The sequence below is a fragment of the Lissotriton helveticus genome, chromosome 6, assembly GCF_964261635.1.
Source record: "Lissotriton helveticus chromosome 6, aLisHel1.1, whole genome shotgun sequence".
NCBI lineage: Eukaryota > Metazoa > Chordata > Amphibia > Caudata > Salamandridae > Lissotriton > Lissotriton helveticus.
In genome coordinates, this window is record NC_136067.1 from 2,066,969,872 (window position 1) to 2,066,990,884 (window position 21,013).

The window sequence follows — 21,013 nt, forward strand, 5'->3', positions numbered from 1 at the left end:
GATTTTGGTTTGTTTTGAACAAACAAATAATAAGGATTACAGACATGAACTAATCTTAGATTGGTAGCATAATACTCATGCTGACATTTCTAGGATTTCATGGCATCAATATAAATGTTCATGTGGTAAAGTTATCATCATTGCTTACAAAGTTCAGTTTTTCTGTCTACCTTCCCCATTTTTGAGCATGGGCGGAATTTGCGAATTCCCATTATGCCAATTTGCGCAAATTCGTAATCGCGATTCGCAAAATCCGCCAAATTCCACGAGCTTGCGAATTTTTATTTTTGCGAGTTCGCAAGATTTTTTTACCAGTTTGGGAACACGAACTTGCGTATGCGGTCGCAACGGCCGCGAACATGTTTCCACTTAACCAGCCTGCTCGCGATGCCTTTTTCCTGTTTTGGGTCGCAATGACGTGTTCGCGTGCACAATTTCCTGTTTCGGGTCGCAATGACGTGTTCCCGGTCGCGGCGTCTCTCAGTCAGCTACCAAAATCTCGCAGCGCACGCGTACAGGGAGGAAAACTCATCAGCGAACGCAGAATCATGGTAAGTCAATGCCGCGCACGCGAGATTGTATTTTTGAAGCGCGAACAAGGAAAAAAAATTCGCCAACTCGCGAATTGCGGATTTTTGGGCAATGTCGCGCGATTTGCGCAATTGCCAAAAATTCGCAAATTCCGCGAACTGAACCAATTTCCCGTCCATACTTACTTTTAAGAGTAGTCCGCAGTTCATAAATTTGCTGCTCCAATACTCTGCAGCGGTCATGGCCACCCTCCAGTTTGGCATTTTGGAGGCCCTCCAGCACTGAGCAATATCACGTTTGGGAATGACCAGCTGGAGGCTCACGAATGCTTTTTGAAATCTATTGATAACATTTTCTTCTAAAATATTAAACAATATTTTTGGAGTGGGAGTAATACTGTGTTGCGCAATGACAGCTATACTTTTTCCAACTTCAGTATCTTTGAGACACACATCACTGCCAGGTATAATGCCACGAGTTTCCCATTTCCTCTTGCCATGCACTAGTCCAGTCTTTAGGTATTATGTATAGTGACCACTTGTTTTGCTTTCATCCAAAAGGGCTAACTATGCAGGATTTTATTGGCTACCAAAGGCCACAACAGAAGTGCCTCGAGGCAGTAATGCAATATGTTGATAGGAGCCAGTGTAAGATGATTCTTTAAACAGCCCTTTGGTGAAAATATTGGCAAAACTAGAAGTATACCTGATGTGGTCTCTGTCTCCAATCCCTGTGATCAATGTATACAGGTATCTCTTTACACAGTTTCATCAACCATTCTGCACAAAGATTTGTTTAGTCCGTGGGTTGCTTGGAGTTGTATTTAGAGAGGTGCTCATTTTCTTTCCAACACACCTCCCTTCCATACTTCATTTAAATGTATTGTGGGTTCATTAGTGAGAGTGTATTTCACTTGTACTCTGACATTACGTATTGCCTCACCAAACAGCGTGTCTTATTGTTTACAGTAGTGTGAGAGCCACTCACTCTTCGGGCTGTGGCCCCAAAACATGAACAAACACAACATGAAACAAAGGAAAACATAATACCTATTTTAGAAATGTGTAAGTTTTATGTAAGTGAGTGTTGGTATTACACATAATATTATGATTGAGGAGTACTGAAGAAGTCAAGAATGCTGTCCCCTGCAGGTGATGCACCTACACTGCAAATCATTGCTGACTAGACATTTGAGGACATATTTACAAGGAATTGGCACAGGGCAGCATCACACATCACTTTGCTGTGCTGCTGTAAGCCAAATCAAGAGGACAGGAACACACTGTATTTAGAGGATACAGTGCATTCCTGTCATTTGAGCCCGAGCTGGTACATATTTTGCAGCCATGTGGTATTGACACTATTGTTTATGCTTAGGACGGGGCACCTTCCTACACAAAAACAATCCAGAAATGCGTTTTCCTCTTTCTATGTGAGCTGCAGAATGCAGTACATGTAGAAAGATAAAAAACAAGGAGAATTGTAAACATTTCTCCTCGGTACACTGGTCTAGGGACGTGCAAGGTTTGGTGCTGCTCCAGTTTTACTTAAATGTGTTTATCTAGGACACCATCACATTCCATGGATGTTGAGTGGGAACACCTACAGCAACACCCTTGGCGCTGCCTCGCATCACTCTTTATCTACAAGGCGATAATAAGCCATGCATGGTGGATTTACGACGTTGATTTTTATATATGCCTAAGCCCTGTGCACCACCAGAATGTCACAAAAGTGATGTTCAGGCAGTGCACAGGGCTTGTAAATATGCCCCATTTGTCTGGAATTTCAGTCCCACCATGGAAAGAGATGGAAACGTGGGTACGGTGGTGACCACCAGGCCATTATCCTCGTGACCTCACTGGGCGCAGGTACGAAGTAGCCATTGTGCGGTTTGTGCTGACACAATGAAAACATCTCAGAGTATGGGTGGAACAGTCAATTAGTTTGTGTAGGTTAAATGTGTTTTTGTCACCTAGCTCAGCGTTGATCGCTGTGGTGAAAACTATGCATAATCAATAGTCCACAAACGCAACAGTGCTACTGTTCCTTGATCATAATTGTAAGCACTACTGAGATCAAAGATCACTTGCTGTTCAGTCATTTGCTATGAACATGAGTCAATCTTTCACTTTCTTCTTTTTTTGCAGATCATGAAGGAATCTGTCCACCTTACAATTCCAAATCACTGGTCTGTCCAGCTATCACCTTCCCTTCTTGTAGACATGACTCAACCTGTGAGGCTGACAGAAAGTGCTGCACTGTGGGGTGTACAGAAGAGTGTGTCAAGGCCCTAAAAGGTGCATTTTTACTAGTTAACACGGTTGGGTCTGTAGTTGACTGCAGGCTGGAATTGCTGCATAGATTCTCATTCACAGTTGATCTTTTGCATCAGGTGTTGATGGCCTCCCTGGGGCTGAACCACCTACCCAGCTAGTCTTGTAGAGTAGCAGTGTATACACTCTCTGATGTGTGTTTAAGCAATCCACAATGATTAACTTTGTTACAAAACGAAATGCTAAATATTAACAGGGTTTCTCCTAATGCTCTTACTGGAGCCACAGCTGACTAGAGGTTCACATTGCCAGACAGAGCTGTAGACCTTTCTCAAGGCAGTGTTTATCCTCAGTCAGATGGTAAAGTGAAAGAAGCAACACAATGGGTCACATGCAGTCTCTGCATGGAGTCAGGTGCGTTGGTTCACGCTGGTGAAAGGAAGCATCTAATCTCCAGGGTTAACTACAACGAAACGATGATTAAGAGTAGTTACTTATTTATAAACATATGTTTGTTTCTACTGTATAAATATCAGCTGTGTATACAGAAACACATTCCTGGTCAGAAACACTTTCCTGGTCATTAGATTGCAAGTACAGACAACACAAACTTCCAACCACACCCAAAATCACCTCAACCACTTTATGGCATTACCCCTACTTCAGTACAGTCTACAATCCCAACATAGAGCTCTAAAGCAACATTCACAATATTACATGAGAATTACAAGTTTCTCTTGACAGCCAGAAGCCATGCAAATGGGAGTTTCAATAGCTATACTTTACCACACAGTACTTTAGCACACAGGAGAATATATTAAAAAAAACTTTTTAGGGTTTATGTGAGGGCAAAGGTAAAGGTCGGAAGGGGGTTGTTAAAGTGTGGTTTTAGAGTTAAGGGTTGGTAGCGGTGAAGGAATGTAAGAGTGATTTTAGGGTTAAGTGCCGTGCAGAAGTTAAGCGAGGTGAGGGTGATTTTAGGGTTCAGGATTAAATACAGGAAAAAGGAGGTAAGGTTGATTTTAGGGTTAACAACTGGGTAGAGGTAAAGAGTGTTAAGGTTGATTTTAGAGCTGAGAACTGAGCAGTGGTAAAAGGAGGTAAGGGTGATTTTAGGGTTAAGGACTGAGTAGAGTTAAGGGTGAATTTAAGGTTTAGGACTGAGTAGAGGTGAAGGAAGGTAAGGATTAAGCATGAGCGTAAAATCCGTTCCGCTCGCGGATTTTCGGCAAATTCGCAATCCTGCGAACTCTCGCGAACTTGCCGAAAATTAGTAAAATCCGTGCGAAGCGGATTTTTTGCTTGGTCGCACTTGCCAACTAGAATACTATACAATTTCGCGGGAGTAAACACTTGCGAACACGTAGATGCGGTGGGCAGCGACAATCTCTCAATTGCGAGATTGCAAAATTTGCAATTTCGCACAAGAAATCCATCAGCAGGCAGCATAAACCTTGAAAATTATGATTTTTATCAGAATAACTCCTCAGGTTGACATTTGCCTGCACTTTTTCTTTGCAAGGAGTCCATTTGGGGGGGGGGGGGGAAGGAAGAGCCCCACAGTCTCCAACTTCCTGTTCCTGTCCAGCAGGCTCCTCCCAGTGCTTTCCTCATGTGCTGGTCACTTTGATTTGGATCTTGACCTGGAAGGATTACTTTTTGTGGATGCTGCTGGATATTTGTATTTTTGCAAAACTGAAAGCACTCAGCAGGTGCAAAAGTTCAATCTTATCATTAGTAACCATTCCCTGTAGTGCTTCCTGAGGGGCCCCTTCAGAGTTCATTTGCCTACTTGCAACTATTCTATGACCCTGCTCTGACCCTCACAGCAGGCTCAGAGAATAGCTACAAGTATACTACAAAGGGCCTGTTAAAACAATTACACTGCAACAGAAAGCAATTACAGACAAAACTGAAAGCACTCAGCAGGTGCAAAAGTTCAATCTTATCATTAGTAACCATTCCCTGTAGTGCTTCCTGAGGGGCCCCATCAGAGTTCAGTTGCCTACTTGCAACTATTCTCTGACCCTGCTCTGACCCTCACAGCAGGCTCAGAGAATAGCTACAAGTAGGCCACAAAGGTCCTGTGAAAAAAATTGCACTGCAACAGAAAGCAAATTACAGATAAGGAAGCAGGTGCCAGACTGGAAGTTTAAATTCAGTGACACATTAATCAACCCCAAATTAATTCATGTCAGTTGAAGCAGGGCAGGTGTGCTTGCTTTTTTTCACCCCCATAATCTTCAGTGATAAACCAACCAGAGGGTGGCAGTGATGTACCAGAGGGTGGCATGGGTGTACCAGAGGGTGGCAGTGGTGAAACAGAGGGTGCTGTGAACCTGTGATGATGAACCAGACGTAGAAACAACATAGTCGCGGCCGTTGCGAGCCGACAAGTAAGTTCGCAATTGCGAACTGGTACACAACCCTCGCGAACTGGCAGAAACCCTTGCGAACACCCAAAAAAAAAATAATCCACAAATTCGCGAGAGTTTGCGGATTTTACGGATTGCGAATCCGTAAATACGCAAGTTCGCGGATTGCCAATTCGCAAAATCCGCCCATGCTTAGTAAGGATGATGTTTAGGGTTTACGGGTGGGTAGAGGTAAAAGGGGTAAGGGTTCCTGTGGTCTAGGAGAGGGTAGATGAAAAGGGCTATGGAGGTTTTAGGATTATGGGGATGTTAGAGGTAAAGGGAGTTAAGGGGGTAAATAATGAGGGTTTGCTTGGGTGCCCCTTGCACCCCCAAAGAAACAACACCAAATTTGGCAGAGACCTAGATCTTCACCTAGAAAGTATGCTTTTGAGATGTGGTGAAAACTCCAAGCATTCTTCATTGCCGCTCCTTTTCGGAGTGATTGGCTGGCCACGAAATGGACAAAAATTGTTGCAGCCACTAATAAAGGATTCTGGGACTCGTGCCTGTGTCCTGAAAATTGTTGTAAAAAGGACATAAGGGAGTAGGATATGGATACACCAACCTCCATAGCCTTGTGTGGGAATCCCTGAGGACCACCCTAGCCCAAAAGTAAAAAATACAAGTTTTGGGGTGGTCACTGCAATGCTGCAGGACTTACCTGGGAGCACTGAGGGACTGTGAGGGTCAGGAAAAATACATTACATAAATAATGTGGGGTGGGAGGCTAAAAGAGGTGTTTGGCCAGGCCCAGCACCTGCACAGGGTATCGTAATAAAATCATACTTTACTTTAAAATAAATCCTATAAATTCACTGAAATAACAAAGGTTAAAGTGATGCTATAGCTAGGTATGGTAATAATATCTTACTTTACATTAAATGTTAGGCAAAAATGTCAGTTAAAACTAACATTTAACATTTTTAAAAGCACTGACATTCACCAATGATAGCTGACTGAGCTAACTATAACTGTTCCCATGTGAAAGATTGTGCTCCAAGCAATTCCCTTCCTAGGGAGATCCACAAACACCCGCAGTCACCAGGTGGTAGGTTGTATTAGACACTGTTTTGAGGAGGATCTTGCTCGTCGGTGTTTACTCTCCCATGGAAAGGCTTCCTCTTACTACATTCACTGCAGTCTTGAAGACATCACGCTCTCTTCATGAGGCAGCAGGCGGAATTCAACAGACAGATGAGCTCGACCTGATCGGGAGAGGGATTTGGAATCAGCAATGAGTCTGAGCAGAAAACCATTTCCAGTGAGCACAACACCTTATTACTTAAAGATCATAATGTTTAAAATGCTGTCCTTTGCTTTGTTTCAGAAAAAGTGGGTGATTGTCCCAAAGTGGCACATGTTAATGAATCAAAAGATATCTGCCATAAGTGTAACAATGACAAGGACTGCCCCGGAAATGACAAATGCTGTGCTGGATCGAAGGGACGCGAGTGCCATCAACCACCAGCAAACTTCATGGGTAAGAGGTTCAGTAGCTATTCCTTAGAGGCTGGACCAGTGACACTGCTTCAAGATGTGCATGTCATCCAATACAATGTTCAGTTTAAGAATAAAGATCACAAACAGAAATAATACACAAGTCATTATATATATTATCCCAAAAAAGGTGCAGTTCCTTTCAGTCCCCAAATGAATTGTTCAATTTAAACTGGGCCCCTTCTGAACATTGCTATAAGGTATATCAGGAGAGACCTCATGTTTGTATTAAAGCCAGTCAGCTTTGATTTCCAAAATAGATATGCATTGGAAAAGACAATATTGTATTGTAATGACCTATTCATTTACTTATTCATTTAAATAAGTAATGACCTACTCCTGAGGAGGCGTTCAAAGTGCTTTACTCCGGGCAGCACGCTGCTTCGGACCATACTAGTTAGTCCAGTGTTGATTATTGTTAGTTATTGGTATCCGTTGTGTGTGCTCAAGAGGACCCTTTCATGCATTTGCTTCAGATTCTTTGTGGTAGATTACATTTATAGGAAGTAGGGGTGATCACTACTTGGGGTAGAGATCTGTGAGTTCATGCAGATGGCTAGTGGCGCAATAGATGAGATAGAGGCAATGGGCATGCCTCAAGGCATCTGTCGCTACTGATACGGCAAAGGTGCACATTGGCCTGCACTCTTTTTTCTTTATATTAAAATACATTGTTTGACTCTCTCTCTGAGTGCCCAGCAGGTGTTTCTACAATAGCTAACACCAGGACCTATATATTGTTGTTTCCAGATGGAACTCTTTTAGTTTCAAAAGCTCTGAATGGTCTACAAACGCTTCTTAAGAAATGTAGTACTTTTTGACTGGATCATGGCCTAGCCATTAACGTAGCAAAAGCTAAATTTATGCTATTTAGCAACCACAAAAAGGTCAAGGGTAACCTGATGCTTGGGGACAAGGCTCTAGAGAATGTTATTTCGTTTGAATATTTACAAATTAAACTTTTTTCCAATATGTTATGGTCCCCACACATTAATAGGGCCTGCTTGAAGCATAAGCAGACCAAGGTGCCATTTTAACAGAAGACTGGGCATTCTTCAGAAAACCTTAGTGCTGGTTCTACAGGTGTACAAGGCCAAGGCTATTGGTACTGCGCTATATGGCGCTGAGTTGTGGGGCTTTGGTGACGGGTCCACTCTGGAGCGGTCAGAGAATAACTTTTTAAGAGCATAGGTCTCCCTCCCGCCTAGTACTCCATTGTATCCCTTATTCCTGGATATGGGCGTCAAAAGGAAGCCTTCAAGGCACCCTTGTGCCCCGTGTTGTTCTGGTGCAGACTATGGGCCACTCCAGAGTTGGAACATTGTGTCGTTAACTTACAGAAAGGAAGATAGATTCCACAAAATACCTTGGTTGAGCTCAATTAAAAATCTGTTGATTTCTTTAGGTCGTGGTGACTTTTGGCACCATCCTGCCGAAGACCTAACCACTTCCAAGGGGTCACTGCAAGAACAGCACTGGGCATTCATATGACAGAGGGAGAAGCAAACATCTGCAGCCACAACATTGACGGGGACTTTTTTAATTTTAACGCGGTTCATGGTTTACAGAAGTACTGGGCCCTGATCACGGTCCAGTTAGATAGAAAGTTATACCACCAATTCAGAGTAGAGATGCTCCGCTTGAAGTCATTCTCTGCAAAACGGCCAGGATCTGACCCTGGATATTGCCCCTTCTGTGCTGACCACATGGAGTTTGTGCCAGCTGTGTTGTTTGCATGCCAGTTTACTCCCAGTCTCATTCAGCTGAGCTGGCAGCTATGTGCAGACAACTCGGCACTTTTAGTCACTGTACTGCTCTGAGGGTATTATGAACGGATCCTTCCACAATGAATGCCTGTGCAGTAGCAAACGTTGTGTGTCTGATGTGGGAGTAAAGAGGAACAGTTATCAAATGACCATGTCTTGCCAGTGATTTTACAATTGTGATTATACTAGTGCTTGGTTTTCTCAAATTTTAAAACTAGTGCTATTTTTAAGTATGTGATTAATGTTTTGTATAATTTAAGGTTTTAATATGAGTTTAGGCTGCTTTTCATAATTTGCTTATCCATTGTACTTTAATGACAACCTTTAGGACTTTGCCGAAATAAAGTGATATTTGACGTGAATATGTAATGTTACATTGCAAGGGTATGACTTTCAAAGAAGGAGAAGTTGCAATCCTTGGAATGAGCTGCAGGCAATTTGCAGAAATACAACAAACATAGATTAGTGCAAACGTGTATGTGACTTAGAGTAGCTTGTGATCACAGAGAGGAGGCATGCAGGAAAGGGAAGGAAACGAGAGTGTCATTTGAAGGAAAACTGGAGGCAACAATCAAAAGATTCATGTAAAGGCTTGTGTTTAATGTAGGGCTTTAGGAATATAGAGGATGCTTTAAGTGACAGCATGTGACACGAGGATGCAAAACTGTAGAAAGAAACAGTATTAGTTACATGTGATATAGTGCTATAATAGGTACTCCAAAGCAGTAGAATCAGAAATTCTGTCCACTTCTACTCTTCTCGCAGACTGCCTCTCCAGTAAGGGCAGCAAATCAGCTCACAGGTTTGTAGTGTACAGTAATTGCTGGGTGCATATGCAAAAGATTCAGACTGTGCAGAAAGGAAGCAATAACCTCAAGATTATAGCAACTTGGCAAACAATATAAGGGAATAATGCAAACATTGAAAAGGCTGTAGTGGATGTCTTGTGATGTTTACCCCCAGGTTTGCATCATAGAGTTAAATACAAAATCAAAGTGGAATTTCTTTGGATGCCTCTGGTTCTGCATGGCACAAGGAGGGAGGGAGGGAGAGAATGGCTTCCCCAGATAGCAGTAGTGTACTGCTCGCATTTCTCATCCTGGGATCTTCGCCCTCCGCCTGGGATGACTCCTGGTGGCCCCAGCCCTGGGCACCGCACCCAAGCCAACCGACCATGCACGCAACCTGGGCTTCATCCTGGACCCCTCCCTCTCGATGACCAGACAAGTCAACGCCGTCTCCTCATCGTGCTTCAACACCCTGCGTATGCTTCGCAAGATCTTCCGCTGGATCCCGACCGAGACCAGGAAGAATGTCACCCAGGCACTCGTCACCAGCCGACTGGACTACGGAGACGCCCTCTACGCCGGAACCACAGCCAAGCTACAGAAAAGACTCCAACGCATCCAGAACGCCTCCGCCCGACTCATCCTAGATGTCCCCCGACGCAGCCACATCTCCAGCCACCTAAGGAACCTGCACTGGCTCCCCGTCGACAAGAGGATCACGTTCCAGCTCCTCACCCACGCACACAAGTCTCTCCACGACCTGGGCCCCAAGGACCTTCTACACGCCCACCCACCAGCTACAGTCCACCAGCCTCGCCCTCGCAGCCGTACCATGCATCCGAAGAGCCACCGCCGGAGGAAGATCCTTCTCTTACCTGGCTGCCAAGACTTGGAACTCCCTCCCCATCCACCTTCCGCTGACCCAGGACCATTTCGCCTTCAGGAAACAACTCAAGACCTGGCTGTTCGAGCAGTAGCATACCCCTCCCCCCAAGCGCCTTGAGACCCTCCCGGGTGAGTAGTGCGCTATACAAATGGCATGATTGATTGATTGATTGATTGTGACTGGAGAGTGGAGGTTGCAAATCCAGATGCTAAGGTGAGGAGGATGGTGACTGGCCTCCCTTTTGGAACTGAATGAAGACTGTTATCAGGGGGCTGCTGATTAGACTTACTGAATGAGTTTCTGGCGTTAGATAGATGGTAGAGGTGAGGGTGGGACTGCAGATGGTGTTGTCCAAGGTGAACTTGGGGCTGATGACAGGCAGGTGCAGAAATGTTACACCTCTGTGTGCCTGTGTTGTGGGTGCTCCAGGCCGGAGACCACCATGCTGTGAGAAGCATCACTCTACACAAAGGCTGTGTCTGGAGTGCAGCCTGGAAAACCATTTCAAATGAGAAGAAACCCAAACCAGCTCTGCAGCCTGAGACAGTATATGCACTTGTGACACGAGTCAAGTTAAAAGCTTGTATTGGTAAATGTGAGGTTTACAAACAGGTGAGGTTCAATGAAGAACATAGTGTAGGAGAGGCACTTTAATTTAAATATATTTTAATTCTGAGGAAAAGTGGGTGCTGTAGAATACCGCACATATGCAAACAGGAAAAACAAGGAGATAATGCCAGCCTCAGGGATTCACCACATTTTGATTGCTGTATATAATCCTTGTAGACTGGATTTGTGTCAAAACTCATGGGTGGGTGCATGGGCTGACCCTTGTACTATCATGGAACTCCCATTTGATGCACAGCAAATCAAGGCAGTGCCCAGTGCTGCATTGCGTTTGATTGTATATCCTACCAGTAGACTTTGTTTCAGGTTTGATTAAAAAAAAAGTAACACAAACTTGATGCAAAGTCATTATAAACCTGAGCCTGGAAGTGTGGGCTGGAGGACGACTGATGCATGAGGTGGAATCAGGACTAGGGTGCCTTGAGATAAACAGAAGGGGAGTGGGAGAGGGAAGCATGTGGTGGGATCACGTCTAGGCAGTCTTGGAAATCAGCAACTGTGGCATTCAGCAGTGCTGAAAGTGGGCTCCAGTGGGAAAAGTAGGGTGCCCTCACATATTCTTTATTCTTTTTTAGAAATTATGCAATTTGTTCGGTATAGGACCGCACACATAACAACCATAGCTTACAACTGAGCAGAGTTTTGGCATTAATTTTACAGCTGGTTTGAAAAATGATAGGAACTTCTTGAAGGCACAGAAAGCATTGAATGCTTTGTATTAAGGGAGTTTTATTGCAAATGTAAACGTCTCAGATGTACTTATGTTGCTTCGCTTAAGTACAGTCTGAGGTATATTTCACTTTGCACCATTAGGAAGAATTTGAACATGTCTCTGTAGTTCTTGTTTTTCTTGGCCGTGTAGTTTTTGTGTTGAGGGTTCAAGTTTTTCTGGACAACTTCTTTATTGGCCCAAAATTCTAAGGGGCAGATTTACAAGCCCTTTGCGCCTCTTTTACACCTCTGTTGCGTTACTTTTGTGATACAGCAGCGGCGCAAAGCCAGGGCCATACTGCAGGGTATTTACAACGTGACGCACCTTGGAGATGCGTCACATTGTAAAGCCCTGCGCCACATGTAGGCGTTCCGGCGCAGGGGGGGGCATTCTGCCGCAGGAACGCCTTCTAAAAGCGACTGAGTGAAATATACAAGATTTCACTCAGTCGCTTTTAAGGCCATGCTGCGTCAAAACCCTGCACCTGCTTGAAGCAGGCGTAAGGATTGCCGCAGCATGTTAGGGATAGGGCACCCCCGAGCCTTGCTGGAGCTGCGTCGTGCTTGTGACGCAACTCCGGCAATGCGCCGCCTTTCCGCCGGGGGAGGCGACACGCATCTGCTCATCCGTGCGGCACGGAGCGCCGCATTGTAAATGCGGCACATCAGTGGTGGGGCACGGGTGGGCACATGCATCGCAACTCTTCCGGCGCATCCCTGCTGATTAGCAGAGATGCGCCAGAAGTAGTAGATCTGCCCCCCTGCCTTCAGTCTATTTTTAAAAGCCTGCGTTGTGTGTCATTCACAAGGATTTCTCTAACAGGGAGGGTGAGATGGTCACATGAGGAGTAAAGAATGTTGTCTATCGTTGCAGAGCTGTCCGACTCCCATTCCTACTTGAATGCACTCTTTTATATTTGTGAAACAGCTGATTGAAGCCTGTTGTCCTGATATGTGTTATTGAAAGGAGCCATATATGCTTGGAATAGTCCGATTTATGGGCATTTCTGATTCTTCGTTATGGCTTACTGCCATATGGATTGCCACACTTAAAAACCCACTCATAAGGCTTATGGGGGGATGCTTTCGTCCTAAGGTCCTTAGACTGTTAGATGTGGCTGCAGGCCTCTAAACATTTCCATTTCCATGTTTAAAAATTGTTGTTGCACCTGCTGGTGTTGGAAATGATTTTTCATCATTGACCCTACCCTTTCCCGGGGCATCCGCTGCATTCTTAATCTATCAATGGATTTATATAGCACGGCTAATCACACAAGGTATCTAAGCACTGGTCCATGTGGAGATTCAAGAGCTGCATGGCTACCTTTGAACCCTCATCCTCTTGCAAGAAGCAGGAGATTTTACCAAAATGTGGTAGGCTTCCCCCACGCTTCTTACAGGGTTTCCTCTGTGCTTTGCCATTAAGCGGAGGAGAGTTTTAATTTTCATAGCATCTCACCATGGCTCTGCTCTATGATCCCAGATGACCGTCAACTCACCCATGAACCGGCTAGCTATGATTACAGTGGACCATCAGTGTACCTATAAGGGGGCTGGCTATGATCACAAAGGAACATCAGCGCACCCATGAATGGGCTATCTATGATCACAGAGGACCATCAACACATCTATGAAGTGGCTACACCTGTGCAATTTTGGCTGGCTCCGTTTACCTTACAACGAACCCTGTTATGCACTAAGGCTATTCCAAAACATGAGTCATCCAAACATAAGTCTCAAGATGGCCATCGGAAGGTTGAGCCACAAGGGGGGCTCCCGGACAATGGATCATATTTATTTGAATAAATATCCCTCTGCTAGCCTGTTCATTGCTTCACCTTCCTAGAGCTGTTGTGATAACATGCTCACCTGTTGCGCCCCACGGATGTGCTGATATCGGGTGGCTTTTGGTTTGATAAACCCAATATGACCCATCCAAAAACTATAATCATCGGCCTAGACACATTGAACCTGCATCAGATTGTCCTCAATCCGACACACACCGTTTGACATATCCTAGATGTCATTTTTGCTAATACTGAACTAGTTACCGTTCAAACTATAACTCCAGTCACATGGTCAGACCACCACTTGCGACTCTCTTAAAACTACCTTACATCCATCCACCTATCGGCCGTGGAACCAACTCAATTTGGAACACTTGGAAACACAACTAACATCCAGTACAAATCTGGAAAGCATAAATTGTGTACAAAATCTATATGAGTGGCTACAGGAAGCTTTTGACATCCTGATACCTCTCAAAACCACACAACAGAACAAAAGAAAAAAAGCGCCTTGGAGAAACATAGAAATAAAAGACATAAAACAACAAATTCGATAGCTGCAACATACCTGGCTCAAAACAAAAGCCAAACAAGACAAACTTCACCTACAGAAAATTAACAGATTATACAAGTCTGCTATCAAAAAAGCTAAGAAAAGGTACTATTCAGACCCAATTCAAAACGCTAAGTGTGCAAATAAAGAATTCTATAAAATACTCAATGAATTTCGCAAACAAAATTGCCTAGAAGGAACTCATCCTGTTACTCAAGATTTCACAGACAAACTGGCAAATCATTACACGGACAAAGCAAACACAGTTGAATCGTACTTAAAACAGAAACAAAGCACCAGCACTAACCCTTGTACAAAACAACAATCCAAGAATGCTCTAATCAAGCCTCTCCGTTCCTTCCAACACATCTCACACGATGAATTTATGGACCTGGTCAAAGCAAGCAGGCCTGCCGGCAGCCCTTCTGACCCCTGTCCGTTACAAACTTTCAAGACAATTCTTTTAACAACCTCTGCTGCCACTCCAGTAAGAAGAATCATCAACGATTCCGTAACTACTGGAATATTTCCAGAAGAACTCAAAAAGTCATACATACACCCTTTACTGAAGAAAACAAACTTGGACCCGCTGAACCCTGATAACTACAGACCCATTCCAAATGGACCGTTCCTGGGCAAACTGATAGGAAGAGCACCGTTCGCCCAGATGTCACAATTCATTGAAGAGAATGACATACTTTCAGACTTCCAAACAGAATTCCGTCCGGGAAGAGTCACTGAATCTGCCCTCCTTGCCATCTGGGATGACCTAAAGATTACAGTTGACCGCAACGGGGTTGCTGCGCTACTCCTCTTGGACCTCTCAGGTGCCTTTGACATGGTTGACCATGACACTCTGAAACAAAGACTCTATGAAGCCGGCATAGAGGGAACTGCTTTAGACTGGATGGTGTCCTACCTTCGAAACAGAACTAATGTCATCCATACCCCACCTTTCTCATCCAAACCATACTCCACAAAAGCAGGGGTCCCTCAACGTTCTATCATCTCGCCCATGCTTTTCAACATCTACATGAAGTCATTACAGTACTGATCAATAAATTTCACCTCACGTGCTATAACTATGCAGATGACACCCAAATACTCCTTCAACTGGAATGCCCCAAAGACATTGGAAAATCACCAATTTACAGCTGTCTCAGAGTCGTGGATCAGTGGATGACCTGGAGCCATCTCAAATTGAATGCTTCAAAAACTGAAACACTCACGTGTGGTGATTGGAAACATTACAACCTGCTTGCCGCATGGCCTGATGAACTGGGATCACTGCCTAAAGTATCGAAGGAAGTAAGAAACCTTGGAATGACCATGGACTCAAAGCTGTTGATGAATGCCCAAGTGGATAAACTGGTACAAAAGGGGGTGGTGATGGACAGAGCATCTGAACCAATCAAACACTCACACCCAGTCAACAGATCTGGGTTTAATCCATCACCGTTCTTTAGCCCACTCTGCCACCCCAGTTCAGACATGGCCATATGCAAATCAGTCTGACCCAGTGCCTCATGGGAACAGTCCAGCCCGAACTGCCAAGCCATGCCTTCCCAGGACCGGAAACAAGCTTCCTAGGACCGGTTTCATGGCATTACAGCCGTCTTCAGCCAGGCTTGCTTGAATCCAGTGGCAAAGTGAGCAAGGGACTAATGTCTGAGCATAACCTGCCAACGTATGGCAAACAAAGCGGTACAAAAGGGGGTGGTGATGGACGGAGCATCTGAACCAATCAAACACTCACACCCAGTCAACAGATCTGGGTTTAATCCATCACCGTTCTTTAGCCCACTCTGCCACCCCAGTTCAGACATGGCCATATGCAAATCAATCTGACCCTGTGCCTCATGGGAACAGTCCAGCCCGAACATGCCTTCTCTGGACTGGAAACAAGCTTCCTAGGACCGGTTTCTGGCATTACAGCCGTCTTCAGCCGAGCTTGCTTGAATCCAGTGGCAAAGTGAGCAAGGGACTCACGTCTGAGCATACCCTGCCAACTTATGGCAAACAAAGCGGTACAAAAGGGCCAGAACCGGTCCTAGGAAGCTTGAGTTCGGGCTGGACTGTTCCCATGAGGCACAGGGTCAGACTGATTTGCATATGGCCATGTCTGAACTGGGGTGGCAGAGTGGGCTAAAGAACGGTGATGGATTAAGTGACCTGCTCTCTTCTGTCATAGCATCCCAGTGGGCGATGCCTTGCAGGAGACATGTTTGGGTCTGAGATCCGATTCCTGAGACCAGAGTTCTCTGCCAACCCCGTTCCCATCCCCACAACGTAACATGTTCTCTTTTGTTTCGGTGTTCCATCGGGATGTTCCTCGCAGGCGGTGCAGACCATCTGCTTTGGTCTGTCTGGAGCCTGCCATTGTACAAACTGCAGTGCTCTCTGTTTCTGATAATTCCCTGTTGTGGGTGTCCTTCATGCTTTCAGGGGGTCAGATGGCGTCTCTTCACCTCTCCTGCTCGAGGTGCCACTCCTCTTCACCAGCCCCAGGACCTCTCAGCATCTGAATGTGAATGCCCTGGATGTTTCTGAGGTAGGTTAGTGCCTCTGCCAGGCTGATGGTACGGGCCAGCCTGTTCTCACTGGGAGAGGTCCTACATCCGCTCCTGATGCAAAAGTGCACCTTATATTACTAAGGGACTTTCAATTTTTATTTTGGGGATATTTTTCTGGATCTTTTGGTGTGGGATATGGGTGATTGCCTTGGTCGTCAACTGCCTGATGATTTCTCCTGTTTTTTTTCATGTATGGGGTTTTGTTTTTGATGTCTATGGGTGATTAACTCTTAGTTGCTGAGTGAGCATACTGGACCTGGTTGTTAAAGCTCCATTTTGGAGGGTCTTTCTGCACATGTAGACTTTTCTCTTCTAGATGGTGGACTGAGTAGGTTGATAAACATAGGACTAACTTTCTCCCCCACCATTTTTCATAAAAAGTAAAGGTGGACTTTGTACAACCAGCCAGTGCTCGAAAGAAGGTAGGACTTCTCTCATGGAGCACTTTGTAGTAAACATCTTTAAATGGGGCATCTTTTTATTTTTAAGTTTTTTCTTTTTCTCCGAACAGTCCACAGGACAGCAGGGGCTTTTGAAACAAAAGGCTGGATATATTTATAACATATATGCTGACATTTCAGTCTCTAACCTGTTCACACAATCCACTACCTTGTTTACATCTTCACCATGGCACCAACTGACACTTAATCCAAGGTTAACCTGCTATCTCAGTTGGGTCTTAATACATCTAAGATTGTTTACCCCTCTAACCTATCTAAAAAATCTTCTAAGAGCTTTGAACAAAATCTGCTCAAATGGGTCCATGAAACACTAGTATCTGATGCCTATTTCTGCACATCAAAGGGTGTTGTGATTAATGTCCTAATCTTCTTCACTAACAGCAAAACCAGTGGAGAAACATCTTACCTTCAATGCTTCGATCCAAACCAATGAGGAAAGCTCCTCATGGTTTCCTAGTAACCATAATACCCTCACCAGACTTCAAAGTGGATCTTACCGAGCATCTGACACTCAGCATTGAAACCACATGCTGCATCCTCTAATTCTACCCCACCTACCCCCCATCTACCCCATCTCGTCTGATCCAGCTTAACCAGCGCACTGCCAATTACGAGAAAATAAAAGATGAAGAACCTAGATCTGATCTATAGAATATAATCTGCCTGAGCACCAAATTGGAGGTTTTGCCTTACTCATTTTCACTCATGAGTCTGGAACACAATGCGCACCCCCTTGAAGATTGCAAATATATTAATCAGGGGAACATCAGCTCTACTAACTACCATTCCCCTACCTGTCCTTTGTGCCAATGGAGGACAGATCCATCTATATTACGCCCCTGTCCACTGGTGCCCACTGACTCTCAGCTCAAGAGACTTACAGAGGAGGCAAATAGCTTAACTCTGCCTACCCCTCACCCACTTTCATCCTCCAGTACACCATCTTTGAACCCGCAGGTTCACTGCTCCTTCCTTTCTACGCTACTCCTACTTATGAGGGATCCCAAATGCCCTCCATTACCCCTTTCCCAGAGGGGCCTCATTTACTATCTACCCCTAGACCTGGCTCACACACTGCAAACCTTGCAAAGCTGCTCTCCATTGAGTAAAACCTGGCAGACCTCTAGCATGATCGTTAACTAGTTAAAGATTGGTTGCAGTACTCCTGCAACAGATAAGCAATGCAGGAGAAGAACTGCATCCAGGGATAACCCATTCAGTTTTCTTGGGAAAACATGGTCATATATTAATCACATCGCCAGGCCCCATAGGTTTACTAACTATCTGTCAGAGGATGACATCCACTCCCTATTTCTATCTTACAATAGCTCTCGCAGTGATTCTCCACTCTCACCACTCAGTGGCCAAACTATTCCTTCTAACCCGTCTAGAGAATCTATTGTCATATGTAGAACTATGAACAAGGATAACCTAGTCCATGTTCCCACGTCACACCTGGAAGCAGTAGTAACTAAATCTCACATCAAATCAATACTCCTTAACTTCAGGTCAGCGGTCAAACACACAGCTGATATTGCCGAACTCATTCTCACACACAAACTGGACATCATGATCTTCACTGAACCCTGGTTTAATGACTCCTACGCTCCAATTTTGGACATCTTAGTTCCTCCCAAATAAGACATCATCAGACTGGATAGATGTGTTAAAGTTGGGGGCGGCATTTCATGCATCTACCTATTCTGTCCTTAAATTAGGAGGCTGCACTACTGTACCTTGGGCTTTCCTTCGCTAGTGGTGTGTTTTGGTTGCATTGGTCTTACACGCTGTGATTTTGTTATAGTAAGTGACTATGCTGATGTATTGAATCCCGAAAGGTGACTGAGTAATTACGTTTATGTCAGACCACAGGGGACTCTGTTGATCTTGAGGACAGCAACATTTAAAAGTGCAACAGGATACTTTATTTGATAAATTTGCCTACAGATATTCGTTAATTTAGGTGAGCTTTTTGCTAGATTTTGGAATGCATACCTATATTCACTTTCTTCAGTGTTTGATTTCACTGGCTGTGTTTGGGCTTCTATCTGTACCCGTTATGTTTATTATATTTTTTACTGTCCCATCCCTTCACGAATACTTCAGTTTTTCTCTAAACATTTCTTTTGATAATTCTTTAGACCGACTGTGGCTTCACATGAGGTGTTTCTTTACTTTGACTGAGTTTGGTGGAGGTTCCTTTACTTTAAACTAAATATTATCTTGTGGATTATGATAGTAATATATGTATTCGTTTTTTGTAGCCCTGATGAAGTCTTAGGTTATTACCTATAGATGAAACACCTGTTGGTTCAACCTGTGGCTACCTGTTATGTTGAAGAATTGAAGTACATTTTTTTACGAAAAAAGGAATAAACATCAAGAAAACCACTTGAGAAGACTACTGCTTGGACCTATTGTGATACCAACTCTATGACTGGGGTTCATTACTTTGAATTTGTTTTGTGCTATACGAGTGTGGATATTGCCTGCACCCATTTAGCAACGAGGGGTGGTCATTGATCAAATTCCTTGGAGCACTAACATAGCCGAAACAAATAGATTTGTCTGTTAATTTACAGTCACATCACCGTGCGCAGCCTAATACCCGTACTGCCCTTTCTATTTCATATGCATGCATCTATCACTCCAGTATCAACCTGAGACACATGAAGACGGAGCCAATGTCTTCCTATGAACACCTAGGCATTGAAATCTGGAACAATGACAAGATAGTTTGTTTGCTCCACACGATCTACCAAACCCGCAGGTGAAAATCTTCTTTTCATTTAACAAATTATGGAAACCATAGCCTCAAACACTGACCAATCCCTCGAACATTTCTTCCTTGGAGATTTCAACTTAATCTGGAACGACACAATTGATCCCTCACTGTGCACCTTCAATGCTTTCCTTCCTCACGTAAACTTCACACAGGTCTTCAATGAACCCACCCACAAAAGAGCTCCACCCTTGATTTAATCATAGCAGAAGATAACATGATACAACTTGAAAGCATATCACCTTGTGACTGGTCGATCACTACATAACCTCTTTTCGTATCTTGGAAAAGGTACTGTCTAGCAAGGTCAACCTCATAAGACCAGACAGGTCCAGAGCAAATATGAGGGACATTAGCAAAAATAACCTAACCTCCGTTAGTACCAACCTACTTCCTCCACTCTCTAACATGACCAATTTGGATGACCTCGCTGATCAATACATCGATGCCATGATAAATATATTCAACACTGTTGCTCTGAAGCAACTCAACAGGATGCTGATCAAAGTATCCAAACCCTGGTTCAATGACTCCCTCAACAAGGAACAATGCAAACTAAGGCTTGTGGAGAGATCATGGAGAAACTCTCCTTCCATAACAATCCCAAAACAGTTGAGGATGACATGAAAGACTTACAACAAACATATCCGTAGTACGAAAGCTGAACACTTTAGGTTTCAGCTTGACAATGCCAAAAACAGACCCCAAAAACAGACCCCAACAACTATTTGAAATCATCAAACAATAAGTTAGCTTCTATTCTATATGTCAATGCAATTATCCTGTATCTTTCACTGAGGAAGGCTTCTGGGTTACAGAGCCCTGCATTGTATTTTACGCTTGCCACAATAAAATCTGTTTATAACAAAAAACAACAAGTTAGTCATTCAACCAACCAACAATCTGCTACCTAGTGATGCAATCAATCAATCAATCACGTCTTTGTTAAGCGCTACTACTCACCCATGAGGGTCTCAAGGCGCTGGGGTAGGGGGGTTTTGCAGGATCCAGTCCATCAAGGAGGGGGTTTGTCGAAGAGCCAGGTTTTGAGGTTTCTTGTGAAGATGGGGAGAGATATTGTCTGTCTGAGGTGGAGAGGGAAAGCGTTCCAGGCGCTGGCCGCGAGGAAAGAGAAGGAGCGGCCGCCTGATCTGGTCTTTCTGGTGCGGGGAACCACGGTGTAGGAGAGCTGGGCTGATCATAGGGTCCTTTGGGGTGCGTGGAATTGGAGTCGGCTGTTCAGGTATGCTGGTCCCCTGTCGTGGAGGGCCTTGCGAGCATGGGTGAGCATCTTGAAAGTGACTCTAGCTTCGATGGGGAGCCAGTGGATTGTGCGCAGATGCTGGGAGATGTGGCAG

General features: G+C 44.4%; 1 protein-coding gene across 3 annotated transcripts in view; it reads left to right on the forward strand.

Annotated features, from left to right (window-relative positions):
* Positions 1 to 21,013, forward strand: part of LOC144764009 (uncharacterized) — a 147,359-nt gene that overhangs the window by 91,443 nt on the left and 34,903 nt on the right. For all 3 annotated transcript variants that reach the window (XM_078650141.1, XM_078650139.1, XM_078650140.1), the window contains 2 exons: positions 2,682 to 2,831; positions 6,552 to 6,704. In XM_078650141.1, coding sequence (XP_078506267.1) covers positions 2,682 to 2,831; positions 6,552 to 6,704 — 303 coding nt within the window. The remainder of the gene's footprint in view (positions 1 to 2,681; positions 2,832 to 6,551; positions 6,705 to 21,013) is intronic.